We start from the raw sequence: 25,120 nt of genomic DNA on the forward strand, positions 1-25,120 counted from the left end.
AGATTTGGGTGCACGTTAAAGAACCCCAGGTGGTCAAAATTTCCGGAGCCCTCCACTACGGCGTCTCTCATAATCAAATGGTGGTTTTGGGACGTTAAACCCCACAAATCAATCAAATAAATCAATCAATCAATGGTTCAGATCATGGCATGGCTTCGCTTGCCAACCACCGTAACAACGTAGACTGGTGGCTTTTTCCTTAGCAACAAAGTGCTATATGCCGGGGTCCACCAAAACTTGACTGAAAAATTCCTGCCAGGGAAAGTACGTCAGTGTAATTAGGAAGACAAAAAAAATACATGAAAATTTTCGTTATCTTGTTGTGCGTGGCAGTCAAACTAACGACTTCTAAATCCCCGATGATAGATTCCGCCTCACCTGACCACTGCACTGCCGACGCTAACACATGATGAGGCTTCACAGGCGTGTGTTGCATCACACCTCATTCAGCACAGGTCTGCAAACTCCATCAAGAGTCGTCTCGCTCGGGCTCGCTCAAACTCTTGTCAGGCCGTGAGTCTGATGATCAGTGAGTACGGCTGAGCAATGCTTCGGTTAGTGTATGAGTGAATGGGGTTGTAAAATTCTTAAGCCTGGGTTTGAGTAAATCTCATGGAAGGAAATTTCGGTGAGTCATAGTTCGAGTGAGTCCTGCTCGCAAAGTAAACCACATTGTGAGTCGTTATGGCATGACAAGAACGGTCGCTTTTGGCACCGTAGTTGTCGACCATTGCTGCCGCCACCACCCATTTCTGTAACTACTACCACACGAAATAAGAAATACAAAATGAGAAAAATGTCCTGAATTTACAGGATTCATACCTGTGGCCACTCTGTTCGAGCCCAGTATTTGCCAGTTCTTCAAACACCTTCGTAAAAAGACCGTAAGCAATGTTAATTTTTAAAAAAATGACGTTAACATGTGCGATATAACGTGCTAGGTCAAATACCTCAAGTTAACTTGTATTAGTTGCCGAGGAAGCCCATGAGGACTCCATGATTCGTTTGCCGAGAACCTCAACACAAATTTTTTTAACACTATATTTTAATACCGGGGTCCACCACAGCTTTGTTGACATATTTCCTTCAAGAATGTGACGTAGTAAAATACAAATTGACAGATGGCAAAGGAAAAAAAACGGCAAGAAAGATTTTCTCAGCAGAGCGTCGAATCGACGACCTCTCACTTAGCAGCGCGCGACACAAGTCGCTATGCCACGAAGCGTACGTTGTCAAGCTTGCTAACAGCAAGCCATTTAAAGGTCGAGCTGAGATAGTCGTCTATCCACGCCCATACATGCATGCTAATTTCGTGCGGGCTTGCTTCATGCATGAGGTGCGCACTGTACGTTCCGAGCTGCTTGTCGTTCTTCGCATGAAATCGCAATTTTTGCTGTAGTACTTATTGCAGTAGTTTCATGTTATACCGAACTCTAAAAAGATAGATCAGCCATATTTTAGATGTGAAGCAGCAATTTGAAATGCCCCTGTAATGCTGTCCGTTCGTGTCTTCGTGCCAACGCGCCATATCGCGCTCCCCTCGCCGCAAGTGTTGGGGCGGTGTCAAGTAGGTCACGTCTTCCCTTGCAGTGCGCGGTGACGTCACTCTTCCTCGCCTGCTGTGCGCTCGCCGCGTGTCACCTCTCTCTCACTTCACCCTCTCCGCCGATTGCAACGTTCGAGATCACATCGAGTGAACACTCTTTCGGCTCATTTATCTGCGATGCTCTGACACACCGAAAAGCGAAGCTCCTTTGCCCCCCGAAACGTTTGCCGAAGTGTAGGCCTAACGCGGCCGTCGCCGGCGTTGTGAGGGTTAGCAGAGTCGATCGCGCTCGCCAATGGTGACATCGCACCTGCAATACCCACGAGGCGCGAGCCGGAGAAGCCGAACTCAAGCGACTGCAGTGGAAGACCAACGACACCGACGAGGTACGAGTCAAGAAAGCCGATCGCGTGCGTACGCAACGCTGCTGCTTCGCATCCCATAACGGTTTTCTTTTAGAAGATGTCGGTATATTTTTTCTTAGTTCATGTTGACGCCTTCAATATGGCGTTGTAGTGGAGTCATATAACGACCACGCGTCACACAATGCGAATGATGTAACCAGTGGGTCGCTTAACGCAACACAAAGGACTCGGCCTTCAATCGTCATCAGCCAACGCATCAACCAACTGTTCATAACTTCTTACATATTTGTATCACTGCCGCACTTTCCCACAGATTAACGAGTAATGGCTTAAAGTTAATGCTCGTGTACTTGAAAAATAATCATAGCACATTGGGTGACATGCAAGAGTACATGTAGTTGTGCCAAGAGTGTTTAAAGGAACATCTATAAAGGCTTCCCTTCCAGCTTTCACTGCGACTATGCTGCGCATTCTGCGCAGTCCTGCGCCTTTTGGTGCTCTGAGTCTGTGGAAGCAGTACATTTTCCCTTGATCTTAGGTCGCTGTTCTTAACTTCTTCATTGGTGTGAGCCCTGTGCCTGCTCACGTTAATACTCTAGTCTACTAAAACATACTTCATTGCACAGTGCACTATAGCATTCACACGCAGCTAATTATTTATCGATCCAAGACAGAGTTAAGGAAGAAAGGGGGGAGGGGGATATCTTGATATATTGCCCCGAAAAAAGTTTTGACGGGAAGTTTGAGTATTATCTTCAATGAAAATTCCCTTACTGGATTGCAGCCACTGACTACTTGACTATGAAGGTACGAGACGAAAAGGCGCCCCATAGAGCATTGATCATCGGATATATCGGTGTTAAAGAAAACGTTCTTTTTGAAAAGTTGTTGACGTTAACTAAAACGTGACGTTGAGCTTAGGAACTCTGACGTTAAAAAACATGACAAACGTGTGTTAACAGTTTGAGCTACCACACGGGATAAATCATGATCTTTAGTATTACCTGTCGGGGTATTATTTCAGATAATTTGCAGCGATGTTAAAGAAATATCTAGTGGAATATAACTAATAATTATCCTCAGCATTTAAGTCACAAAGTTGCGACCTTCTCCCGTTTTACCCCATTAGCAGCCAATTTATTTATTTAGACATGCGAGTTCACAATGCATTAAAAGACTCTGCATTTTGCATTAAACTAAAGGCACTGAAGAGTCGTCCTCTAGAGCATGCCATGAAAATCTCACAACCCGTGGTGACAATACGCGTGTGACTCTGGTAATTCATGCTCGTAATCGTTCAAACCAGTTGCAATGACATAACTGGGCACCTCGCAGCGTTATTCGTGGCGCAAATCACGCCGCCAGTATAATAACGCACATTACAGACAACGATGCTACCTTTCGCCTGCATTAACGAAATAGATATTCAGCGTTGGCTCTGTAGCTTTTGCAAATGGAAAAGTAAGTACAGGTGGCTTAAGAAGCACGCTTCTGTTGTGTCCGATTGTAAGAGTGTGCCGAAAAACAGCGCACTAAGAAGTTACAAAGAAGCAGTGTCGGTGTACATACCGAAAGCTCATTCCGAGTTCCTCGTTAGCCAGCAGGTCATTCTGTCGTTAATGGCCGAGATGGTGCCCATTGCGGATGGCGGCGGCAAGCACTCATCTGCTTAGAAATTTGTGTCCATTACGGTAATCACAACGGGAGTAAAAGTATTAAAAATATATATTGTGATTACCGTTCTACCGCTAACATACAGAAACAAATCATGGAAGCCCACTGAGGACATTTACCCTGACACCTGGAAAGCTGGAAGATGAGGCCCTAGTTGAGTTCCACATTCCGAGCATGGCGCTGCCGGGGCAACGGAACACACGAAGAAGATACAATGAAACGCAGAAACATAGAGTGGCCGGTATTGTAGTTATATTTCCAACGTACCCTACAGTAGATAATTCACTACCTGACGGAGCGCTCACCTACTGTTAAAAGCACCGAGTAATGTTCGCGTCTTTATTAAAGGAGTCCCCAAAACACAGCGTGTTCATTGCTCTTGTTGGTGTGGTGATGTATTTTTTACACTGAAAAGTATCCTCTGAAATGCAGTTAACAAATGCGAGATGCCCACAAGCTGTACTGTGCCAAACGTGCGTCCACTCATTTCTCTCCCACATTTGTTTAATGCCAGAAAAATTATTCTTAACGAAACCATATTTCAAGCATGATTACTCTACGATACAATTCTATATAAGCCAGATCACTCGCTGGGCTTTCGCGTGGCAGCATAAACGAACGCACCAAGCATGCAATAAAAATTTTCCACTTTTGCAGTGCAGCAATGTAGGATACTCGAAAAAAAATAGCTTCTCTGTGGGAAGGAAGAAGTACGGATTAATGTCGCTTCTCGGTTGCTCCTACACAGCTTCAGTTATTTTGGAAAGCTGTTCAAATGATAGCGCTTTTGCTTGATTGCCAGATTCGTGCCAGCCATTTAAAAATAACCGTTAAACTCTCGGGACAAGATTTAGTAAAAGAACACTCGTACTACCATAAATTTCTTGAAGATAAAAAATCTTATTTCCGACAAATTCTTCGTAGATAATGTAGCGTGTTTTAGTAATATTTATTGGATGTTAGCATTCGCAGAATGCACCATTCTGTCCAATACTGACGAAGATATAGTGTGGACATGCATACGGAACTACAGGGTGGCACACCGGGCGCACGCCGCTCTGAAAATGTGTTTTTGCTATGGAACACGCAAAGCACAAAATGACAGTTCACATTGGTCAAGAACGTGCCCCCCCCCCCCCTGCTTTCTAGAAACAACCTTGTGCTTACACCATTAAACATATATTTTACTCTTTATCAATGTAGAGCATGTTCAATGTATGATCGGTTCTCGTCCTGCCGATAAAAAAATATTCGAGCCTTGAAAGGATGGAAGCGTAACGGACAAGTCACAACTTGCACCAGATACAATGCTCATTTATTCACGACGCCAAAGCACATGCACTCTTGCCCTATCGGAAAACGAAAGAAGCCACGTAACTCCTCTTGATCTGGCAAAGGAGGCAAGGGAAGGGGGGCTTTGTTTTTGCTATTGCCGGTAGTTGCGGTACTTACCAACCCCTACAATATTCCTTCAAAACAGCAAATGACAGTACAGGAAAATAAAAAAAAATGAATCTCTCAACGTACCCGCAATTAAATCGGTGCATGTGTATACCTTGTGTTTCGAGTGATCTCATTTTGGTATGCGCTGCAATACGCTAAATTAATCAAGAAGCCCACTTTTACATTCTAAGTATAGGTTTGACGCAATTTTCTTTCTTTAAGGGGGGAAGAGAGGGGAGGGTTTTTTTATATTTGCAATACAGGTGGACCAGTGTGCGCACTGACTGCGCTGTTTACACGTAGCAAAATAGGAGTTTTGTATATAATTAAATGCCTCTTACTCTCACAGTCAACAGTGCCCATAGTGCAATTTTATGGGCTCTTAGACAGACAAGGTTCATTGTTCGGATAAGTGTTGCTGTTGTAAATTTTAAACTACATTTTCATTGGTATACAGTCTACATCGAGTTGTTCACCGATGATTGTGCGCATGCGAGTTCTGCATGGATACCGTAATGTTTCGCCAATCCTGCACACTAGCTACAGTTAACCTGCAGAAGCTAATGTTAGCCTAATGAAATAAATAACAAACTTAGGATAGATTATCAATCAAACCTGGCGTGCTCGCCCAGTATTCTGCCAAGGAGTCCGGCCACTGCTTGAAACTCTTTCGGAAACACTGCATGCATACGCATCATTTTGGGAAAATGATTGGGTTAACAGGTGTAATAGTGCCTTAGAAGAGTAATGTGGCCAATGGTCGGACAACGTAAATTGTTTAAAGAGGGGGTCGTAGAACGCTTTCAGCTCATCACAAAAGACGCGGCCACGATACTTCACCAGGGGCAACATCAACAAGTTGTACAGATTGCCTTTAAGGTGTGTGCTGTATTCCACGCTTTGTCGCGAAAGATGCACAGCGTAGTTGGTACTTATTGTCTTCACAAAAGTTATGCACATTTATAAAGCAATGGGTGATATGCAGCGTAGTACTTTCCACAAGATTGCTTAAAAAAGGACTCTAGATAAACCACTCTTGCATTATTGCTGTGACTTTGCTGATCATTCTGCGCTGGTGAGGAGTTATTTCTCATCTTGAAGTAGGTGAAACTCTGCACGCTGTAAGGTCTACTGGAATTAGCTGCAGTAGTTGTTTAGATCTTTTTCACAGATATGATAGTCACTACTTTCTAAGCGTTAATGCGCAAAAAAATTGTTGACTGATCCGAATCGAAAAACCTCCAATATCGAAACGAATTTGCGTGACGTTGAGGAGCAATTCTCATGCAATGCTTCGCAATAAAATGTTGAAACCAGATGCAGAGGAGCTTTAGAAATCTTTATGCGGAGCGTTCATTCTCTACCTGCGCACTATACCTTACAATAGATCCATATACCTCATAGCTCCAGTGAATCTGACTATTCTTGCCTTTCTGCGATTGACAGTCACAATAAAAAAAAGCAAAGAGATGACGACGTACTCTTTTTTATTAAAGGTGGCTCAATGTTTACTGAATGACATTCTGAAAAGCTGAACGGTTGACGTCTAATAAAATCATGATAAATTTTCGCAATATAAGCTTCAGAATTTTATCAAAACCAAAATTGCTGTACTTGTGTTTCATAAGTGGTCGCTTGCCGCCTTTTTTCGGCTACTTATTGTAGACGCCATAACATTGTAGAATTTAGTAAGAACCTTTTACATTGCTTGGCAATGAATAAGCCACGAAAAAAAAAACAGGGGCCGCTTGCATCTTTTTCATTCTAAGGTACTCAGTGCCGCCTCCATTGTTCATTACTGTAAAAAGTACGGACAGTGAGGCAATAATATCCACCAAAGCAGCACCCAATAACAAGTGCAGCCTCACCTAATGCTGACAGGAATATTCTATTGCGCAACGTTGACCACCCACACGGCGTGAATCAAAACTCTGTATTTCATGCCGGCGTGAAGCTTTGTGGTCAAAAAAGACAGTTGGCATAGTGCACGCTTATTCCGCCTCATGATATCCCACATATGCAGAAATGTATACGCAGAACTGGTACTGCTTCTCCGGTAGTTTATCAGTTTAATACAATAAACGTAGGAAAGCACAACGTTAACAATGTTTATCCGAACTTCGAATTTTCTACTGTATACGCAAGATTTATTTTCTTTTGTATTTTCAGTGACCAACGACCTATATATATATATAAAGGCCAAGCTGCTTCTCGGGCACCAGCTTCACCCACATTCGAAGGCGCACGCACGCTCGCTTATAGATATTGTTTGTTTTAGAAAACATTACATCTTTGATGTCCCGCGCACTAGTGCTACGGAGGGAATGGTACGAGTTATAGTGAGGCCAGCCGAGGCTGTAGATAGTGTGGAAAGTGACACGAAGGGAAATCATAGGCCATAGGGTGAGTAGAGCTAGGAATAATTCAACGCAGCAGAAAAAAGTTGTAGCAGCGAAGAAACTAAATTGGGTAACGAGCGTTGAAAACCTGAGCGTTCGTTGAACATCATAAAACGGGAAGAAAACTTGGATGCACCATTGTATAACTATATATGAAGGCATTTTAACTCTCCATAAACATTGTCACCATTCACAACGTATGTAGAGCGATCCGTCTATTTTTGTTTCCATCATTTGCCCATAATGCAAATCACCAAGGTCATTAGCGGCCGCTGACGCTGCCGTAATGACTCCCTAATCTGCAAGGCATTTTGTGCTTACAGCTATAGCGTGATACGTAATGACCTTTGTCAGCGGCCGCGCCTACATAGTGCCCGCATGCGAGTAGATCATAATGCACCTGCCCCTTTATTCTACACTTTTTATTACACTAATTACACAGTGTAGTCTTAAGAGTCAAAATTCCAATTTAGATTATGCAGCAAGGTTATTACATCACTGAAAGATTGCGACGAAAAAATAATGTACTTTGGAAAGTTTACTTTCATTGGCACTTGACATATTCATACCAAGATTTTAAAGCGATAGCTAAGACGTCAGTCATCTCATATGCTTCGAACTCATTATACTCTGAAAATAGTCTCAGTTTACAGTAGAAGTTGTTGGTTAATCGGTGACAGAGGCATTTCTGTAAATTAAGAACAGCAGACTTCGTTTCACGGAGACTCCGTATCTTAATCTGCTGTATCACCGCATACAGCGCACTTCGTTATTACGAGCACGTTATCTCGGTATTCTTAAAGAAAGCGATACTGTTGTCCTTAGCCCAGCATGACTCTGTAGCTTTCAATACAACATTTCTGTTATTAAAAAAAAAACAAAAACGGGGCGTCCTTAGGACGGGCTTTCTGTAAAATATTCTGTTATCATGAATGCAAATGGACAATTTCAGAACTGTAGTCCCCTATATTACTTCACTAATGGCCAATATTGGACCACGCGCGGATTGTGCGGAATGAGATGTGAAAATTGGGGCTAAGTAATGCGCATGCTTTCGTTTTCACCCTAATGATCTTGTAGTCACAGTGTGATTGACTCTTAGAGCAGAGTCAACGTTACCTTTAGCGGTTTTTCAATTAGAGATAATTTACGCTTTAAGCTATAGAGATAACATACTATTGTTTTGTTTGCCTTCGCTCAACACTGTAGCGGCTGATTGGCATTGGCAACTTTGTTTGGTTCTCTTTTCCAAGCTTACCAGCAAATTAGGCCTACTCATTCTTAGCCTACGGGCAGAGATGATAGCTGCACAGCTCGGCCTGAGTAAACTCAGCTGAGAGGCAGTTCCACATCGGATTCACTTACTTTTTAACCACTGATGTGAAATAATTCGTGCTCATGTGATACACGTAGCCTAATGAAAACTATATACCTACGCGAGTAAAATAAGTACCGTGGAAGGCAATGGGAGTCGATGCAATAAGAAAACGTCAAATCCTGAGAGCTGGTGTCAATATTCGTCGCTGTGGTTGCTCTCGGCTGCACTCTCATTACTCAATTGCTTAATTACGGAAGCTGTAGGGTGTAATCAGTGAAAAACGTTTCTAATTTTCCACAGGTGCGCTCTTTCTTTTGAAATATACTTTTTTCCATTATATGGCATATGTATTATTAACGGCGGAAATGCATAGTTAGCAATAATACTCAAAATGACACTCGGAAAATTGTCCATTGAGGAGAAAAACGGCGCGGTGGGCGTTTACCAGTGACACGGGAAGCCTTAAGAACGTGGGAGGCAGAAACTCGTAGCCTGAGCCGTCAACGAGCGAAGGCGTTCTGCTCCTCGCTGGTGTGTATCGCTCCACGGAGGCACAACACTCCACCGTCTACGTCATTCCTTTTCTGCGATTTATTGAAGCGTTTTTGTGCTCTCTGATTTCCTTACTTATATAAGCATTTTTAATAGTCGGCGTCTTTTCACTGGAAGCACAGTAGGTGGCGGAAACACGCTGTTGATGCATGTAGAAGGTGCACTATTTTGACAACAATCCGTCACACGGCGTACACCACGCAAAGAGAAAGTGCACAACCTGGTCAAGGGCAGCTCCTCGATGCTGGCGGAGCCAGAGTTTGTCGGCCGCATCAAGGCACCCTAACGGCATCGAAAGAATTCCGGGGTGTTAACTGCATCGTCGTGAAGTCGCTCCCAATCAGTGCTCGATTGTGTGGCGAGGCAATGCTTGGTGATAACTTCCAGACGTTGGGGCAACCCCGTCAGCAAGGAGCACCGGCTAACGTGTGCGAGAGATACATATGGTGCGCTTGTAAATCTTGGTATGTGTGCGTGGGTAGCGCGGTTAAAAAAAAAGGCTCGTATAGTAATCTTACGGCAATTACTCTATTTGTAGGGCATTTTCAGAATTCATTGGCAGCGTCCTAACATGATTTTCTGAGCAGGCACGGGGTAATTTCGACTTTTTGCTCGTCGTCGATCACAGAAAGATGTGAATGATCGACGCGACATCACTGAAGGTGACATTTCTTCTCAATTGACGAGTCATAAGCATTGCGAAGACGTGAAAACTCATATATCAATCTTGTGACAGCGGGGTGATCAATGCAGTCAATCGAGAACATAAAAAGGAAGGTCGTTTGTGCCTTCGAGTTATAAGCATGCGAGTTTTTTTTTTGTGACTGTGGGTGGGCCGGTGAGCGCAGGTCACCGACCCGTTTGAGACGGGTCGGTGACCTGCGCTTCACCAAGCTCATGGGTTCATTATGATAATAGCGAAAGTTGGGCTAGTTGTTGGTTCATGCTTGGGATGTAAAAACAGCGCAAAAAATATAGACAAGGACGGGACAGCGTGGTGTCGTCTCTTCCTCTGTCCTTGTCTATGTTTTTGCGCTGTTTTTACATCCTAAGCATGGGTTTATTGTGGCCATTATTAGATGCGAAGCAGCTCTTTTACTATAGACTGTGTAACGCTATCCTTCCATGTTTTCGTGCTAATGCGCCTTACCGCGCTCCCCTTGCCGCAGGTGTTGGGGCGGTGCCAAGTAGGTCACGCCTTGCCTCATAGTGGGCGGTGACGTCACTCTCTTACTCGCCCACCTCACGCTTGCCGCGTGTCACCCATCTCGATTCACCCTCTCCACAACTCGCAATGTGCGAGCGCACATCGAGTGAACACTTTCGGCTTCTTTGTGTGCGATGGAGAGGACACCGGAAAGCAAAGCTAAAGCCCCTAGAGCTTCGTAAAGTAGCGACACACTCCTCCTCCGCTCGCGTTTCTTCTCGGTCTCCTCTCCTTCACAATCTTTCCTAACGTGGCGCCACCTGCATTGCTCCTGCGTAGCAGACGCCCTTTCGCGAAGAGAGCACTTGTTCGGCAGGGAGCGCGCTAAGAGCATTCGCGCCAGTCGTCTAACTCATCCTAAAGTTATCTTAATGAGTGTAGCGTTAGCCCATATAAGCTCTATTTAGTGCCACGCGCAACGCGTACTTGTGATTAGGCCTTGATCGAGTCACTCGGCATCGCAGTTACTGGATGTTAACTTTGTGCGCATGTGTACTTTGCGAATGTTCTTAAACAAAAAATGTGACGTTAGTTAGAACACCAATTTTTTCTTGGTCGATCGTTTAGTGCGTCTCCGAATAAGCTTTATAGTGTAATAACATCGCTCAAACCTTCATGTGCAGCTCCTATGACCAATCTTTCTGTTAGCTAGCGCGATAGGGCACTAAGGGTCAGTGCGACTGTCTTTCCTTACTCAGTGCATTGGTGGTGCAAGCTTCACCGTGTATAGGGTACGCAATATGGGCAGAGAGCATTCACAGTGACTGTCATTCGATGAAAGCAACAACTCGCGTTGACGCTGTCTACGCATGTCGCCGACGGCCAATTTTAGCGTTTGGTGAAGCATATAAAACCTAAAAATGTGTCGCAAGGCGCACAGTTGATACATTCGAACAGCTGTGGTTGTATCGTGAAGTGTCTAGATGCACGAATCATATTTCAGAAGTGCACCTTGTGGACGTATCTCACATATGAACTCTATCGCCTAAAGAATTAGCTAGCGTATGAATGAACTAGCGTGTCACCATACGCGAATACTTCGCGAGAGCTCCACTTGTGAATATACGAAATACGATACGACATAGCAAATAAGCTATCACGTGAAATAACACGTATGTGTGATGTTCCTAAACGATGCATGCGTCCAATAGCTCGAAAGCACGCACGCTTTGCATAGCTGCATGCCGTTTCATCGCGTGTTCCCGGCTGATCGCTCAACGTAAAATAGCCACGAAGAGCAATTTGCTCTGAAATATACGAGCACGCACTAAAATACAACAGAGAGTACCAATCTCAATTCAAGTTCCTGCACTTCAGTTTTGTTTATTCAAAACAGCAACGCGAAACCTCTGATGTTCTGTATTCACAATTTCGAGCGTCTTTCCACGTACATTATAAGCGCACAAACCAGTACCGCGAACTCGAACCAGTAGGCGCATAACAAGCCGAACGTGTAAGCATGTATTGTGGACAAAAAAAAAAACAGGGGTGAGAGATCGCCACGTCCTGCACAATTAACTGACTTGTAGCAGAAGGCGCAACAACCACTCACGGCAACGAACCGCGACGTTAATCTTTGGTGAAAAGTATTTCACAGCACAGCGCGCATGGAACGACAAGTTCATATGCGTCAAAACAGATGCGCTGCGCCCCAAGGAGTCCAGGCCTCCAGAGCAAAGATGACAGTCGCGAGCGATTGTAAACAAACGAACACGGCTAGTGATCCCACGTGACGGCATCTGGCCAATACCGACGCGGTGCCGGCCTCTGAGAGGTCGGAGGAGGGGAAAAGAGACGAGGCGTGTGAATACCCACGTAAGTCGCTAATTCACGAAGTTTTAGGGGCATTAAGAAAAGCTCCTTCGCCCGCCGAAACATACGCCGAAGCGATTTCGCCTAGCCCGGCCGTCGCCGGCGTTACGAGGGTCAAGAGAGTCGATCTAGTTCGCGAATGGTGACCTCGCGCCTGCAACACCGATGAGGCGTGAGCCAGGGAAGCCGAATGCAAGCGTCGGCAGCGGAAGACCAACGACACCGACGATTCGCGAGTCAAAAACGCCGATCTTGTCAGTGTGCAACTCCGCTGCTTAACATCCCATCAGGGTTCCCTTTGGGAAGATGTTACATTATTATTATTATTATTATTATTATTATTATTATTATTATTATTATTATTATTATTATTATTATTATTATTATTATTATTATTATTATTATTATTATTATTATTATTATACTTTTGTGATTGTGTTATGTCATAATTACGTCCGGAATAAAAAGGTTCTCATCCTAAAGACAAGCCTTAAAATTTTTTAAGGGCAGAACAAAGTCAATTTTTTATTTTTTTTTCTTAATTGCCTAGCTGCCCGCCAGCAATTCCCCAGTCATCTTTCCCTATCGACGATTTGTTTACCTTTGCAATGTTGTCCCTAAAACCCCTAAAACCTGAGGGTTCATGATTGATTGATACGTGGGGTTTAACGTCCCAAAACCACCATATGATTATGAGAGACGCCGTAGTGGAAGGATGCAGAAATTTCCACCCCCTGGGGTTCTTTAACGTGCGCCCAAATCTGAGCACGTGGGCCTACAACATTTCCGCCTCCATCGGAAATGCAGCCGCTGCAGCCGGGATTCGATCCCGCGACCTGCGGGTCGGCAGCCAAGTACCTTAGCCACTAGACCTCCACGGTGGGGCCTTGAGGGTTTATGTAGGCTAAAGTCAAATCAGGTTCTTCACATTGAAATAAACATGCTCCGTGATTTCGTTACTTTCCCCGCGCTAGTGCATTTCTCTTTAATGAATCCACTTGAATTATCGCAACGTGTACACTTGCTCATTTTGTTTTTACCCTTTTGGTTTTAACCTACATCCCACATTCTTTCCATCACTGCTGTCCAATACATTTTTCCCACCTCTTTGGCATTTCGCTTAACACTCTTTGTAACTGTATCGCTTACACCGCCAACCGATCACCATCTAATGAGCATTTTTTCAATACCAGGACATGATGTCATCTATTGATGTGACCATGCCAAGTCATGGTTTACGAGATTTCTGGGTTCTCTTACGCCAATATGACGTCATCAACGGCGAAGGATACGTTTGTTCTAGTGACATTTATTTACCCACCCTGTTTATCTCAAGGGTACACACAACGAGAAACGTATGCCTTCCGCCTTAGAAAGTGACTTCACAACACACGTTGAGAAATACCCAGTAGAAACGTGGCCATTCTTTCGGACTATCTATGTCAGGAGCGTAGCCAGAAAGTCCACACTTTAAACACTTGACTGTTCGTGTGCGTGTTTTTATGTTTCAGCGTACACATACAAAAGCTAAATTAAAAATTTAGGAAGGGAATTGAACCTTCCCCGCCTCCCCTCTTGGCTACGTACATGGCGTATGTTCGGAAGGAAGTCACGAGGAAAGCTTGTTTTGGGTGTTTTTGAAGTAAACATTAGGGTTGTTTTCTTCGCAGAAAACAAAGCATTTGCAATAAATACATAGATGCTTCAGTTACCACATATCTTACAATTTATGAATGCTTGTCATATTCTTTGCAGGGCGCATCCACTCGGTCCCGAGTTCTCAAGTATGGGATAGCTTCTGGCGTCGGTGCCATACTTGAGCGGTGGTGATCACAAAGGCCTGCAAGTCAACGAAAATATTCCACGCTGATCTATGCGCAAGAATTTTTTTTTCAAAAAGATGAACCGGAGGAGTATCATTTCCTTTGGTTCAAAAGGGAACCCGCGTTTAGGCTTGTGGTGAAAATTCATCGTCATTCCAGTCAATACTTTTGTAGAGCAACTTTTTATTTAATGAATTGCTATTACTGACGCCAATTTATTTTGTTACCCGACCGAAATTAATATGCTACAACCGGCGTCAGCTTCAGAGATTGATAATTCAGGCATCGATTTTGATCGCATTGGAGTGCAATATTAGTACGCAAACTGGCTCATGATAAATGACAATACCTTCGTTTTAGAAAATTGACCTAATTAAAACCCTGTCAATAAATCTAATGTTTCTGATTGTTTTGTTGTTTTCTTTCAGATTAAGTTTGTTTTGTTGTTTTCTTTCACATTTAGTAGTCATTTTGCACTTCTTTATACATCTAGTTATGCTGTTCGCTTGATTGGCGCACATTTTCCCAACACGTGTGTGAATATTAAACCCCTATTTTGTGCTACATATGGTGAACCAGACTGATTAAGTACCTGACAATATTTTTACCCAGGACTCTCGTGGGCACCAGGAGCCTCAGTCCTTCACACCGCCCTCGTGTTCATTGTTTAAGTTAAAATGATTCCATTTCAGAATTCAAAGCGAAAGCTGTTATGAGATAACAAGGGTCACGTGCGCTGTAGTTGTCCGCCACCACTGGTGTTTGTCACTATCGCACAAAATAAGAAAAAAAACTGAGTGATTATAAAACGATGACACAAAGATTCGAACAGGGGTCCCCTGCGTGTCGGCCCGGCATTCTACCCCCGAACATCGCCACTGCTTCAAACATCGTGGCAGCCCCAGGCAGGGTTCTTTTCGTGAATAGAATCTCGTTAATATGAGTAATATTTTTAGACAAGGCGTCCTACAATGGGAGCTGTGTTACGAGAGGGTCGTCAATCGCTCCAATCTATTACAAAATCCCAAGCCGTAATTCTTCATCGTCGCTATTTCATCTAGCGTAAACTCTTTCCACTCCACATGGGTTGGCTTTACGATATGTCCATCTAAGCATTTTTTTATTCCATTTTGGTGCATATCGTATTTTGAAAGAGCAATATCGCACGCAGTTCTAAAACTTTTAACACTGCTTACGACTAATTAAGGGAGGCACTAATGCAGCGTTTTCGGTACACTGCAGAAGAGTATCGGGAGAAATTCCACAAACGGAAACATTGAAGGCCGGCCTGCAGTACGCTGCACGATTTGCCGATCGTTTTTAGCCTTGATTTCAAATGAGCCAGACAGAAACATGTTATACGGGTTTGATGGAACTGGTCCTCCACGAACAGTTTATGAAAGGCTGTTCCCCGGCACCTTTAGTTTTTCTCAAGGAGAGGAAATTCCAGATGCTAAGGACGGTGTCTGAGATCACAGACAGCGTTGTGGAAGCGCAGACCCTTTCTAATTCAAAGGATGAGCTTATTGAGAAGACGAATAATCGGATATTAAGAAGAAAATAGAGTGAGGAAGACAGCTAAGCGCTCGTATCGCTGCTCCCTATGTGACAAGACGGGACATCGCACAGCTCAATGCTGGTCACGCACGGAAGCATGTTCCTCTCTGCATGGTCAGAGTGGTGGCAAGTATTCCACGAGTTCACATGACAGGTGCGAAACATCTCGCGTGGTATCAGTGGGGTGGAACAAGAGAAAGTCTGCAACGAACACCGATCAAGTCGTTTTTTAGGATGGACAAAGGATCCCTGTGGCAAACACTGTGGTCAGCCGAAGTGTTTTATCTTCCAAAACTGAGAATATGCCCGTTGTGAAAAGCTTCCTGAATAAACGCCCTTTTACAGTACTGTGCGACGCTGGCTGCTACACAGTCATACAGCGACTGGCATTAGAGCCGAAGGAAACGTTACCCGGAAGGTATCGGCCAGTACTGTTTCCTGACTGGAAGGTACACTACCTACCGGAAGCGGTAGTATTTTTCGATGCGTAAATTTTCAAAAGAGAAGTTCTTGCGCACTGCCTGTGTGACTCATTTTACGATTGTGTGCTTAGAAACATCGAAGGTGCTTTGTCACTGGACATCATGGCCGAAACGGACAACAGGGAAGAATCCAAGTCCACGCACAGACATCGAGAGCATGACGCCTAAGGCGTCTCAAGTTCATCGGGATAGGCGACGACATTAGGTCACCGTAAATCACGATGTGAATCGACCTCGTGCATCTACACCCGGACCTAGTGACAGCGGTGCATCTGAGACAGAGAGCGATAGATAGACGTCATGGGTTATGAGATGGGAAGGAACGTCACATTCAAGATACCTTCGAAGCTATCTTCCTAGCCGTGGCATTATTTGCAATTGAATTTGACATGTTTCCGCAACCTGCCTACCCCACATGTTGAGGCATGGTCAGCCGTGAACATGACGCCCAGGGTACTACCACGTTTGCGAGCCAGGAAGCATGCCCACTTCAAGCGACGCAGTAGCGGCCGCCCCATTTGAACTCAGCCGGGGCTTTTCATACTCCACAGCGATGGCACTAAGAGCGTCTGTGGCCCTGTGCAGCAGTCACCATCGCCACTTTTGCTACCGTTGCAGCCACAAGTTTGCCAGAGTCGCTACGCGCGACACAGATTCAAGACGTACAAGCAACGTGACAACACCTAATGACGAGTACTGGTTGATGCATGGTGTGGGGTCGTCACTGTACGAAGTGGACCAAATGACGACGAGACATCGGTGGTGTAAACCTTGTGTTATGTGTGCTGAGTGTAGGCACGTGTATCAATATCAGACCAAGTAGTCTGTCCGCGCCTAATTTGAAAAATGCGCAGTGTGTAGATTGTGTCAAAGCCAACAGTGTTCAAACATGCGAGGAGCTTATTTGACCACTCATGCCAGAGTGCTCCGAACAATCGACTCACAGTGTTCTAGTGACATAATGTTCGCAATGTTAGTATTGTGATGTCTGCAATGATCGCCTTTAATATTATTTTGTTCCGCTTTGTCACGTAACACTGAAGTTTTCCGGGGCACAGCGTACTGATAGTTGGATGAAATGTGGTAAGAGTGCCAACAAAACCAAAAGTGAAAATACCGAGGACGACCAAAGTGTGCGCGTAAACAGAAAAAAACGTGGCACACGTGAGCTGGCGGACTTCGACTTGCTGGAAAACGTGGCAGCTGGCGACAGCAGTTGTTCGACCTGGGGGACCGAAGAGGACAGAGCTGGTGCCACAGGCTAGCCAGGATGAGCTTGGCGTGGCCTGAGGACGAGCGAGTGTTCCTGACCCGGCATAGCAGTGCTGTTCCCGCTGTGAACGAGTGAGCAGCCTGGGCGAGCAGCGGATCCCACTCCAGTGGCGGAGATCGTGGTCTCGGTGCAACGTCCGAGCAGGTCCGGCACAACCGGCGGTGACCGTGGTCGTGATGCCACGTACGAGCGGGTCCATCGCAACCCGGAGCTGAAAGCGTGGCCTCTGTGCTACGTCCGGCGCAACGTGGCCTGGCGTGTTCCTGAACGAGCAGTACAACGTCTGCTCCAGCAGCCTCGCATGACCTCATCGTGCACGCTGGTTCGACTTGGTCGTAAACATGCCTCTTTGTTCGTGTGTCGTCGACATCCCCGTGGTGCATGTGAGTGACGTCGGACGAACTTAGACTTCGGGACGCCCCAATACTCGGGATTCTGTACGTTTAGGAGCGTCAGGTTTAGGACGTAAATGCTGCTTGTAGTGTCTGGCTGTTCGCAGTGTTGTGTCAAGTCGATAAGCGTTTCTCATCTGTGTCTAGGTTGTCCGGGTATGAGGGTCCCGAACCACCACACTGCGCGGCTCTATTGGAACCCATTCCTTCATTGTACAAATGTAATCAGAAAAGATGCTGGAGGATATCTTTATTTTTCTGACAATGCAACCTATTTAGGATTTTGTCGCGCTTCGCTTATTTAGAAAGAGAAGACGTACGTATAAATATCTCAGAGATTGCAATTGTTCTTATGAAGTTTCACAAACCCTGTTTACTGCCCTTATTTACAGAAAACCTAGGAAGCTGGGCGACTTCGAAACAAACAAACAGGGAGTGAAGACACGTGTAAATACCGACTGCGGACGACACGAGTAGTTGACAATAATAAATGCCCTTTTGAAAATATTTGGAAAGCGAAATTCCAAACGAGGACTCTGTGAGCGAGTCTATGCGTTGAACGAGGGCTTCTGGCGCATATCAGTCCTTCACTGCACTGACCTCCTCGCTAGTTCGTCAGCATCATTTACAATGAATGAGTTATTCCTCATGCACATATTGTACGCAAGTTATTCGATGCGTAAGCCATGACAACTGTACGTGCATACTATGATGACCCCTTCAAACTTCCGTCCTTCCTTTTTTCCACTATATGCCCATATCTCTGGTCTTTCTCGGTCATGCCCTCAAACACTATATGTATTAAGAAAAAAATATATGAATATTCCTATTGCCAGTAACGGACAGACAACAGATGAAAGCTCGTAAATGAACTGTTTCGTAGTTACTGTTGTCACGCAGCATTTAACACGTGTAAACGCTTTAAATTATATTTTCATATGTTTCGCCTATTTGGCATCTGAAACTTCACTTCCATTCGGCTAACAGTGCTGAGCACCGAATATTCACAGGTTTTGCTGAATGCACAACAGAAAGGCTCAGGTTTAAATGCACAAATGCTTAGTTAGTACAAACTTCGTTAGAAATAAGGTTCATTAAACAACCTATAAACATCTTTTATCTTCTCATAAATGTCATGAAAACTTACAATGCCTATCGACTTGAAAATAATCGCATCTGAAATAGAACGTTACCTAAAGCCTATACCTGCTCGTGAGCGTCGTCGAGAACAACATAAGCCTCGTCGCAGCATATCTGTCATGTAGGGAAGTCAAAACACCGATACTCAATCAGCCTATATACGTGTTTCCGTAGTCTCCATCGTTCGGAGTCTTTTCCCTTTGAGCGCTTGTTTCGCGCTCACCTCCTGTCATACCACAAGCGCCAAGTCATATATCCGTTTCGATCGGCGTATTGGCCACGACGTACGCCCTATTCCGGAGACGGCAATATGTTTGGCCGGCCTTCGCGAAACGAATAGGCGGCAATGCATTCTCGTCTATAGTCAGAAAAGCTCGCACCACGTTTGTCGTGTCCAGTCCCTTGTATCTATTTCTAAGCGTTTTAGCTCTTCTAGCTTTTCCTGCATGTATCAGCTGTCGCTGACACATATGGAATGCCAGTAGAAGTTGTTTGAACATATTGAAAAGACATTGCACGTAGGTTTCTGATCGTTGCTTGGGTAAGTTTCTCAGAAGCTTTTGCATCTGACAGGACGTACAGCATAAATATTTTGGTTTAGTGTTCTGTGTTTGAAATGAGAAGCAGTGTTTGTTAAGTGGCGCTTTTACTAGAAGATTCTTCTATTTATTTTGTCTGGAGACCTTTATTGAACAAAAGGTAAATACGAAAGTATGCGCTCTTTCTTTTATGATAACACTCACTCACAGCTCACAAGGACGATGAACGCGCCCTGCATTTAATGCGCGATGTTTTATTGATGCTTCCCTCTGGATGAACTCTTGAATCTCAGACACAGGCTCTTTCTCAAGCAACGTTGCAAGTTTTTCGTGGAAACTATTACTAGAAATGCTATTAATAAATGTGGTCTCATTTTACCTACCTCTATGATCTGGGTTGTTGCTGGTTTCGGCAGTTCCTTGCTGCTGTTTTGGTAGTTATTGCTGTGGATATTTACGTGATTGGAGATGACACACGACTGCCATGGGGAGTAGCAGCCGATCTTGCAATGTGTACGTATATTCGCTGAATGCTCAGACTGCCAGTGAGTGCTACTTCGAAAAGAAAAGCAAGTCGGGGTCGTTTTTCCGAAAGTGTTGAAGATTGCACAAGTTGGTTCATCGTACTTGAACTTGTATAGTGCATTACTGGGAAATAAATGGGTCTATCTGCTGTTGTTTTGGTTGTTCATGTTATTGCTGCGTATACTTGAGAGATTAGAGATGTCACACATCTGCCATGGTATACAGCAGCCAATCTTGCAATATATGCCTATAATCGTTCTATGCCAAGACTGCCGCAGAGTGTCAATGTTAGAAAAACCAAGTCTGGAACCATGAAGTGTTGTAGATTGGGCTAGTTGGATCGTCGTACTTGAACTTGTATGGCACGTTACGGGAAAGAAGAAACAGTCGAGCAGACCTACCCGAGAGGACAGAGTGCTAATTCTCTTCCCCTAACGGAAAAGTGGTGAATTGAAGACACGTGAACCTTTACGTAGGATTTTGTTTGTTTTTCCTTGAAAAACAATGTCACGTACCCACTCTTGGGGACTGGCTAAGAATGAGTAGTTTAAAATTTGAAAGGGTTTGCAAAAATGTTAGGACGGTTAATCATCAAAACATAATTGAAAATTGGTGATACCGTGCTTCGTTTCTTCTTTTTCTTTTGTTTTCGCTTCTTTCTTTTTTTGAATGCTGCCTCCTAACGTAAGCATTCAGTTAAATTAGATTTTATAGGAAAAATTTCACATCATACACCAATTCATGCAGACCTCGAAACCACAGCATATGCATAAACCAATAAAAAGTATGATTTGAGACAATGAGTTGACCTATTCACTTGGAGGCTGTATTCTTAGACGACACTCTCGCATGGTATAATGCATTATCCAACGTGTCCAGTGAAGTGATTGCTTTCCAGTCCTTTCCCAACCAGCCAATCACCGAACACTGAAAGCGATGTGATAGTGTTTGTCTCCGATTCAGAATGTGGCGTTAGACTTCCTTCAACTTTTTTTTCTACGGGCCTCTTGGTCTGTTTTAATTATTCACTTATACACTATAACGGAAATGAAACGCTATCACACAGCAGGAACAAAAATATTGATGTTATTGAATGTGGACCATAATCGTTTAGAACGCACACGGTTCTCTATCTATTAGGCCTTACATCCATAACCTCATCGCGACACATATTGACGTTAAAACACCAGGAGACATGTAGGCCTTTCGCTCAGACACTCCACCACCACCTAGTCTCTTTACCAGCTGGCAGACCACGTTCTTCTTTTTGCCAAACAATAACCACGTGTCGTGAGTCTTTACCAACATGCTTCATGCCTGCCGCGACAATTTCGACTCCTCCGTCGTACCGGACTCAGCCTAACATGTGGCTAACAACACCTAGCATCCAGAAAAAAAGCAGGTATGCCATCACAGACTTTTGAGCAGCTTAGTCTACTCCTGCTATATAATGTGTATCAATGCTGTATACACCGACGGCTTCGTCATCTGTTGTGATACAAAAAAGCCACTACAATTTGATTCAGGACCTTCCACTTTACGACATCGACGGCAGTGGAGCTCTCAGCGCTTCGTGCCCCATTAGTATTCATTAGTGCTTAACGGGCACTGAAATGGACTATTTTTTGTGCTTCCAAGATGGCATTGCAATCCCTTCTGTCACTTTTCCACTACCGCCAAACGAACAACTGGTGTTCGAGATTGCAGAAGAGACCCACCATTTAATTTAAAAAGCACATGAATGAACTAGCCTTCCAATGGCTTCCAAGTCATTGTGGAATTATCAGCAACAAACGAGCCGATAGAGCTGCCCGTTCTGCGCACACTGAAAAAAATCAAATATCAATTCCGCTCTTGACAACTGACGGTGCACGGAAGCTTCGCATGCTTGCTCGCGAACGCACCACTTCGCAGTGGAACGAGCCACACTTGAAGCACACACAATTATATACCCTAAATCCAACTGTCAGTCTTCAACCTCCTCCAGGACTTCTCCGGAGGGACGCTATCCTACTGTGCCAGTTATGGTTGGGTGTCGCATTACCAAAGCGGACGCGTTCCGCATAGGAATGGCTGAAACCGCAGCCTGCGAACCCTGCGGCAGTGACAAAATAATTCAGAATATTCTGTGTCAAGTTTCCGCGATAAGTTTTGCAGATGCTGTAGCTTTGCAATGTACTCGATCAATTGGACGACCAAACTCTTTAAGCAGAAAAATTACTGCGCTACAGACAAGACTTACGTCGCAAAAGAAGCCTGTGTAGGTGCTTCTTAGCTTTATACGTTCAACTCGTCGCCCTCGATCACTCTGATTGTGTGCGTTTTTATTTATTTTATGGTAGTTTTATTTCTATCCTCATTTTCTATACCTCATTTCCCATCCTTATACAGAGTAGCAAAGCGGTACTTCTACCAGGTCAACCGCCCTGTCTTTTTCTTCCTTTTATCGATTTCTACCTTCCCTCTCTCTTCTCTCGCCTAAGTTCAAGCAGCACCTTCAGACAGCAATCACTTACAGAAATCTACGTACTCCATGATATTGTTTATCCTGAACTATAAGTGAAGTTACGGTTACGATATTGAAAAGTTGTGAATAATTTTTGCGGCTCAGCCAAATAGTACAATAACAGAAAAATTTCCGCTTTATGATAATTCAACCACTTAGGATTTTGCAAATTCTTATGTACACACAAGCATTTTTAAACTCGGGAAAAATAAAATGTGGTTGTTGTGACAGGCTTCGACCTCATGACCTATACATGAAGATGGCAACACCCAAACTCACTGGTCTACCCAGGCAGCATCTTATTTTATATAGCAAAAAACAATAAAATCACGAAAAATTAAACAAAAAACGTAGGCATGGCAACAGAGACTGCTCTTGTCGGTGTTCGTTAACATCATACATTGTTCGATGATTGACATGTGGTGTTTAACGTCCGAAAACCACCATATGATGACGGGTGACGCCGTAGTCGAGGGCTCGAGAAATTTCGACCACCTGGGGTTCTTTAACGTGCACCCGAATGTGATAACACGGACCGCAGCATTTTCGCCTCCATCAAAAATACAACCGCTGAAACCGGGTTTCGATCCCGCGATCTGCGGGTAGGCAACCGAGTATACCTCAGTTACTGGGCCACCGCGGCGACGCCCGTCGCATCATTCTTCATTTATATTTTGAGGGTACTCTTCATGTATTGTACAATGGAGTACCAATTCGGCCATACCTTCACGTTAAGAAATACCAAAATCCGGTATTCTGCACCAATAGCGGTAAAATAATGTACAGATATTATCTACACAGATAGCAAAACTAGCCGTCATATATAAAGCCCTGGTACTTATTGCTGTCCTCTTACCATCTCCTCGGATCTTCGACGTACTTCGCTAAGTGTGGCACCATCAAAAGCATCTTCCATTCGTCTGAGACGCCCTTTATGGTGCACATTGTTACCCTGTCCCTCGCCGCATCCACGCGAAATCGATGGCGAGACGGGGATCTTGTCCCAGCCGGATCGCACCCTTTCTGCTATCCCGTTCACCTCACCTCACACGCGCCTTTGTTCTGCAATGCGTGGCCCATGTCGCCCTAACGCTACACGATAAGCAGAGACAAGAGGCCGGAGAAATGGCAAGCACGAGCCTGGGCGATGCTCACTGGCCGTCGCGACACTTGAATCAGCGGACTGCCCCTATGTTTTGTCTCGCGGCCACAGTTTTTGATTGGTTTCATTCCCGTTTCATTTCTTGTTAGTTCCACGAGTATTATGAACTTTTGATCTCGTCAGGGAAAAACTCTATTCACACAATGGGACGCAGGACTGCCTGACGTAGAACATTGTTCCTAACCAACACACCAGTGACGGGAAGACTATGAGTACACACGCAAAGCTCGTGGAACAATCCCTTGAGGTGAGACACCTTCATTTTTGTTGTTATAATAGAAGCAGCGTGCCTACATGTATTGATTTCAAAACTGCGTTTTTTTTTTCCTGCAGCTGCTTCGTATGGTAGGTTTCTGTATGCATGTGTTGTTTGGACAACGCGTGGGCCGTCAACTTCAGATTTCCATTCTTGCGGCTATACGAATGCACTGCGTAATCATGTGGCTACCACAAAAATTATTATTCTTTTGCGTAGGCAGCATTCATCTAGGAATAAACATAAATATACAACTCGTGCTGCACCAATACACAGCTACAGCACTCAGTATGTATACAGTAGAAGTATGTGCTTGTCTTCGTGTGCTAATAAAAGGTGGCGCTAACACATGAAAAATCATATGACATCTAAAAACATATGGTAAAAGGGCACCATAAGCTTCCCCAGTAGCACAACCAGTGCTCGCCTCAGCCAGCCTTTGATGCATTTGTTCAGAACGCTAACGCCTAACATTGATGTGCTGCGGGAAGCCTCTGTTCGTTGCCGACAAGGACTGCGTATAGAGGGCCCAAATATTTGAGCCAGAAGTTTCGAGATGATGTAAACACAGAATATTCACCCTTCTAAGCAAATCTTATGTCCTCGCCTTCACGCCAGCACTACACACGGAGCATATTGAAAGGACTGGATATGCGTGCAAGTGTTTTGCAAGAATGTCACTGGCTTAAAATTGGGCTTACTGCCAATTGATTCCTCTTGTTTATGCTTTGTCATTCACTTAGGTGCCACATGCTGTAACGTTTTTTTTTTTTTTTGTCAATACCTTCTGGTCGCATGTCTTTGTATTGCTTACTCTGAAAGTGAACATCCTTGACTTTTGTCTAGCTGGATCAAAATATAGAAACGACTGTTCCACCAAGTTAGCTTTTCAGTTTTAACGTTCATGATGCATTCGCTGCAGCGAATACATCAGGGATATAGTACCATGTGCTACATTGCAGTTTGATACATCCGTCCTTTGAACTTTTGTAGTAGGGTGCAGAACAAAAGCGCAGTACCTTTATCCCGAATATAAACCATGCTCTCTAATCAAACCTTCGGTTATCAACTTTCCTATACTTGTGTAACTTGCTTACTTGCCTCATCACTTTGTCACGGGAGCACATTTACCCAAATTATTGCGAAAAA

General features: G+C 44.3%; 1 protein-coding gene across 2 annotated transcripts in view; it reads left to right on the forward strand.

Moving 5' to 3' along the window:
* Positions 1-14,546, forward strand: part of LOC119169586 (uncharacterized) — a 49,634-nt gene extending 35,088 nt beyond the window's left edge. For both annotated transcript variants that reach the window (XM_075884684.1, XM_075884689.1), the window contains exon 10: positions 14,072-14,546. In XM_075884684.1, coding sequence (XP_075740799.1) covers positions 14,072-14,111 — 40 coding nt within the window. In that variant the 3' untranslated portion in view covers positions 14,112-14,546. The remainder of the gene's footprint in view (positions 1-14,071) is intronic.
* The last annotated feature ends 10,574 nt before the right edge of the window (positions 14,547-25,120 follow it).

The sequence above is a fragment of the Rhipicephalus microplus genome, chromosome 2 (genome assembly GCF_043290135.1).
Source record: "Rhipicephalus microplus isolate Deutch F79 chromosome 2, USDA_Rmic, whole genome shotgun sequence".
NCBI lineage: Eukaryota > Metazoa > Arthropoda > Arachnida > Ixodida > Ixodidae > Rhipicephalus > Rhipicephalus microplus.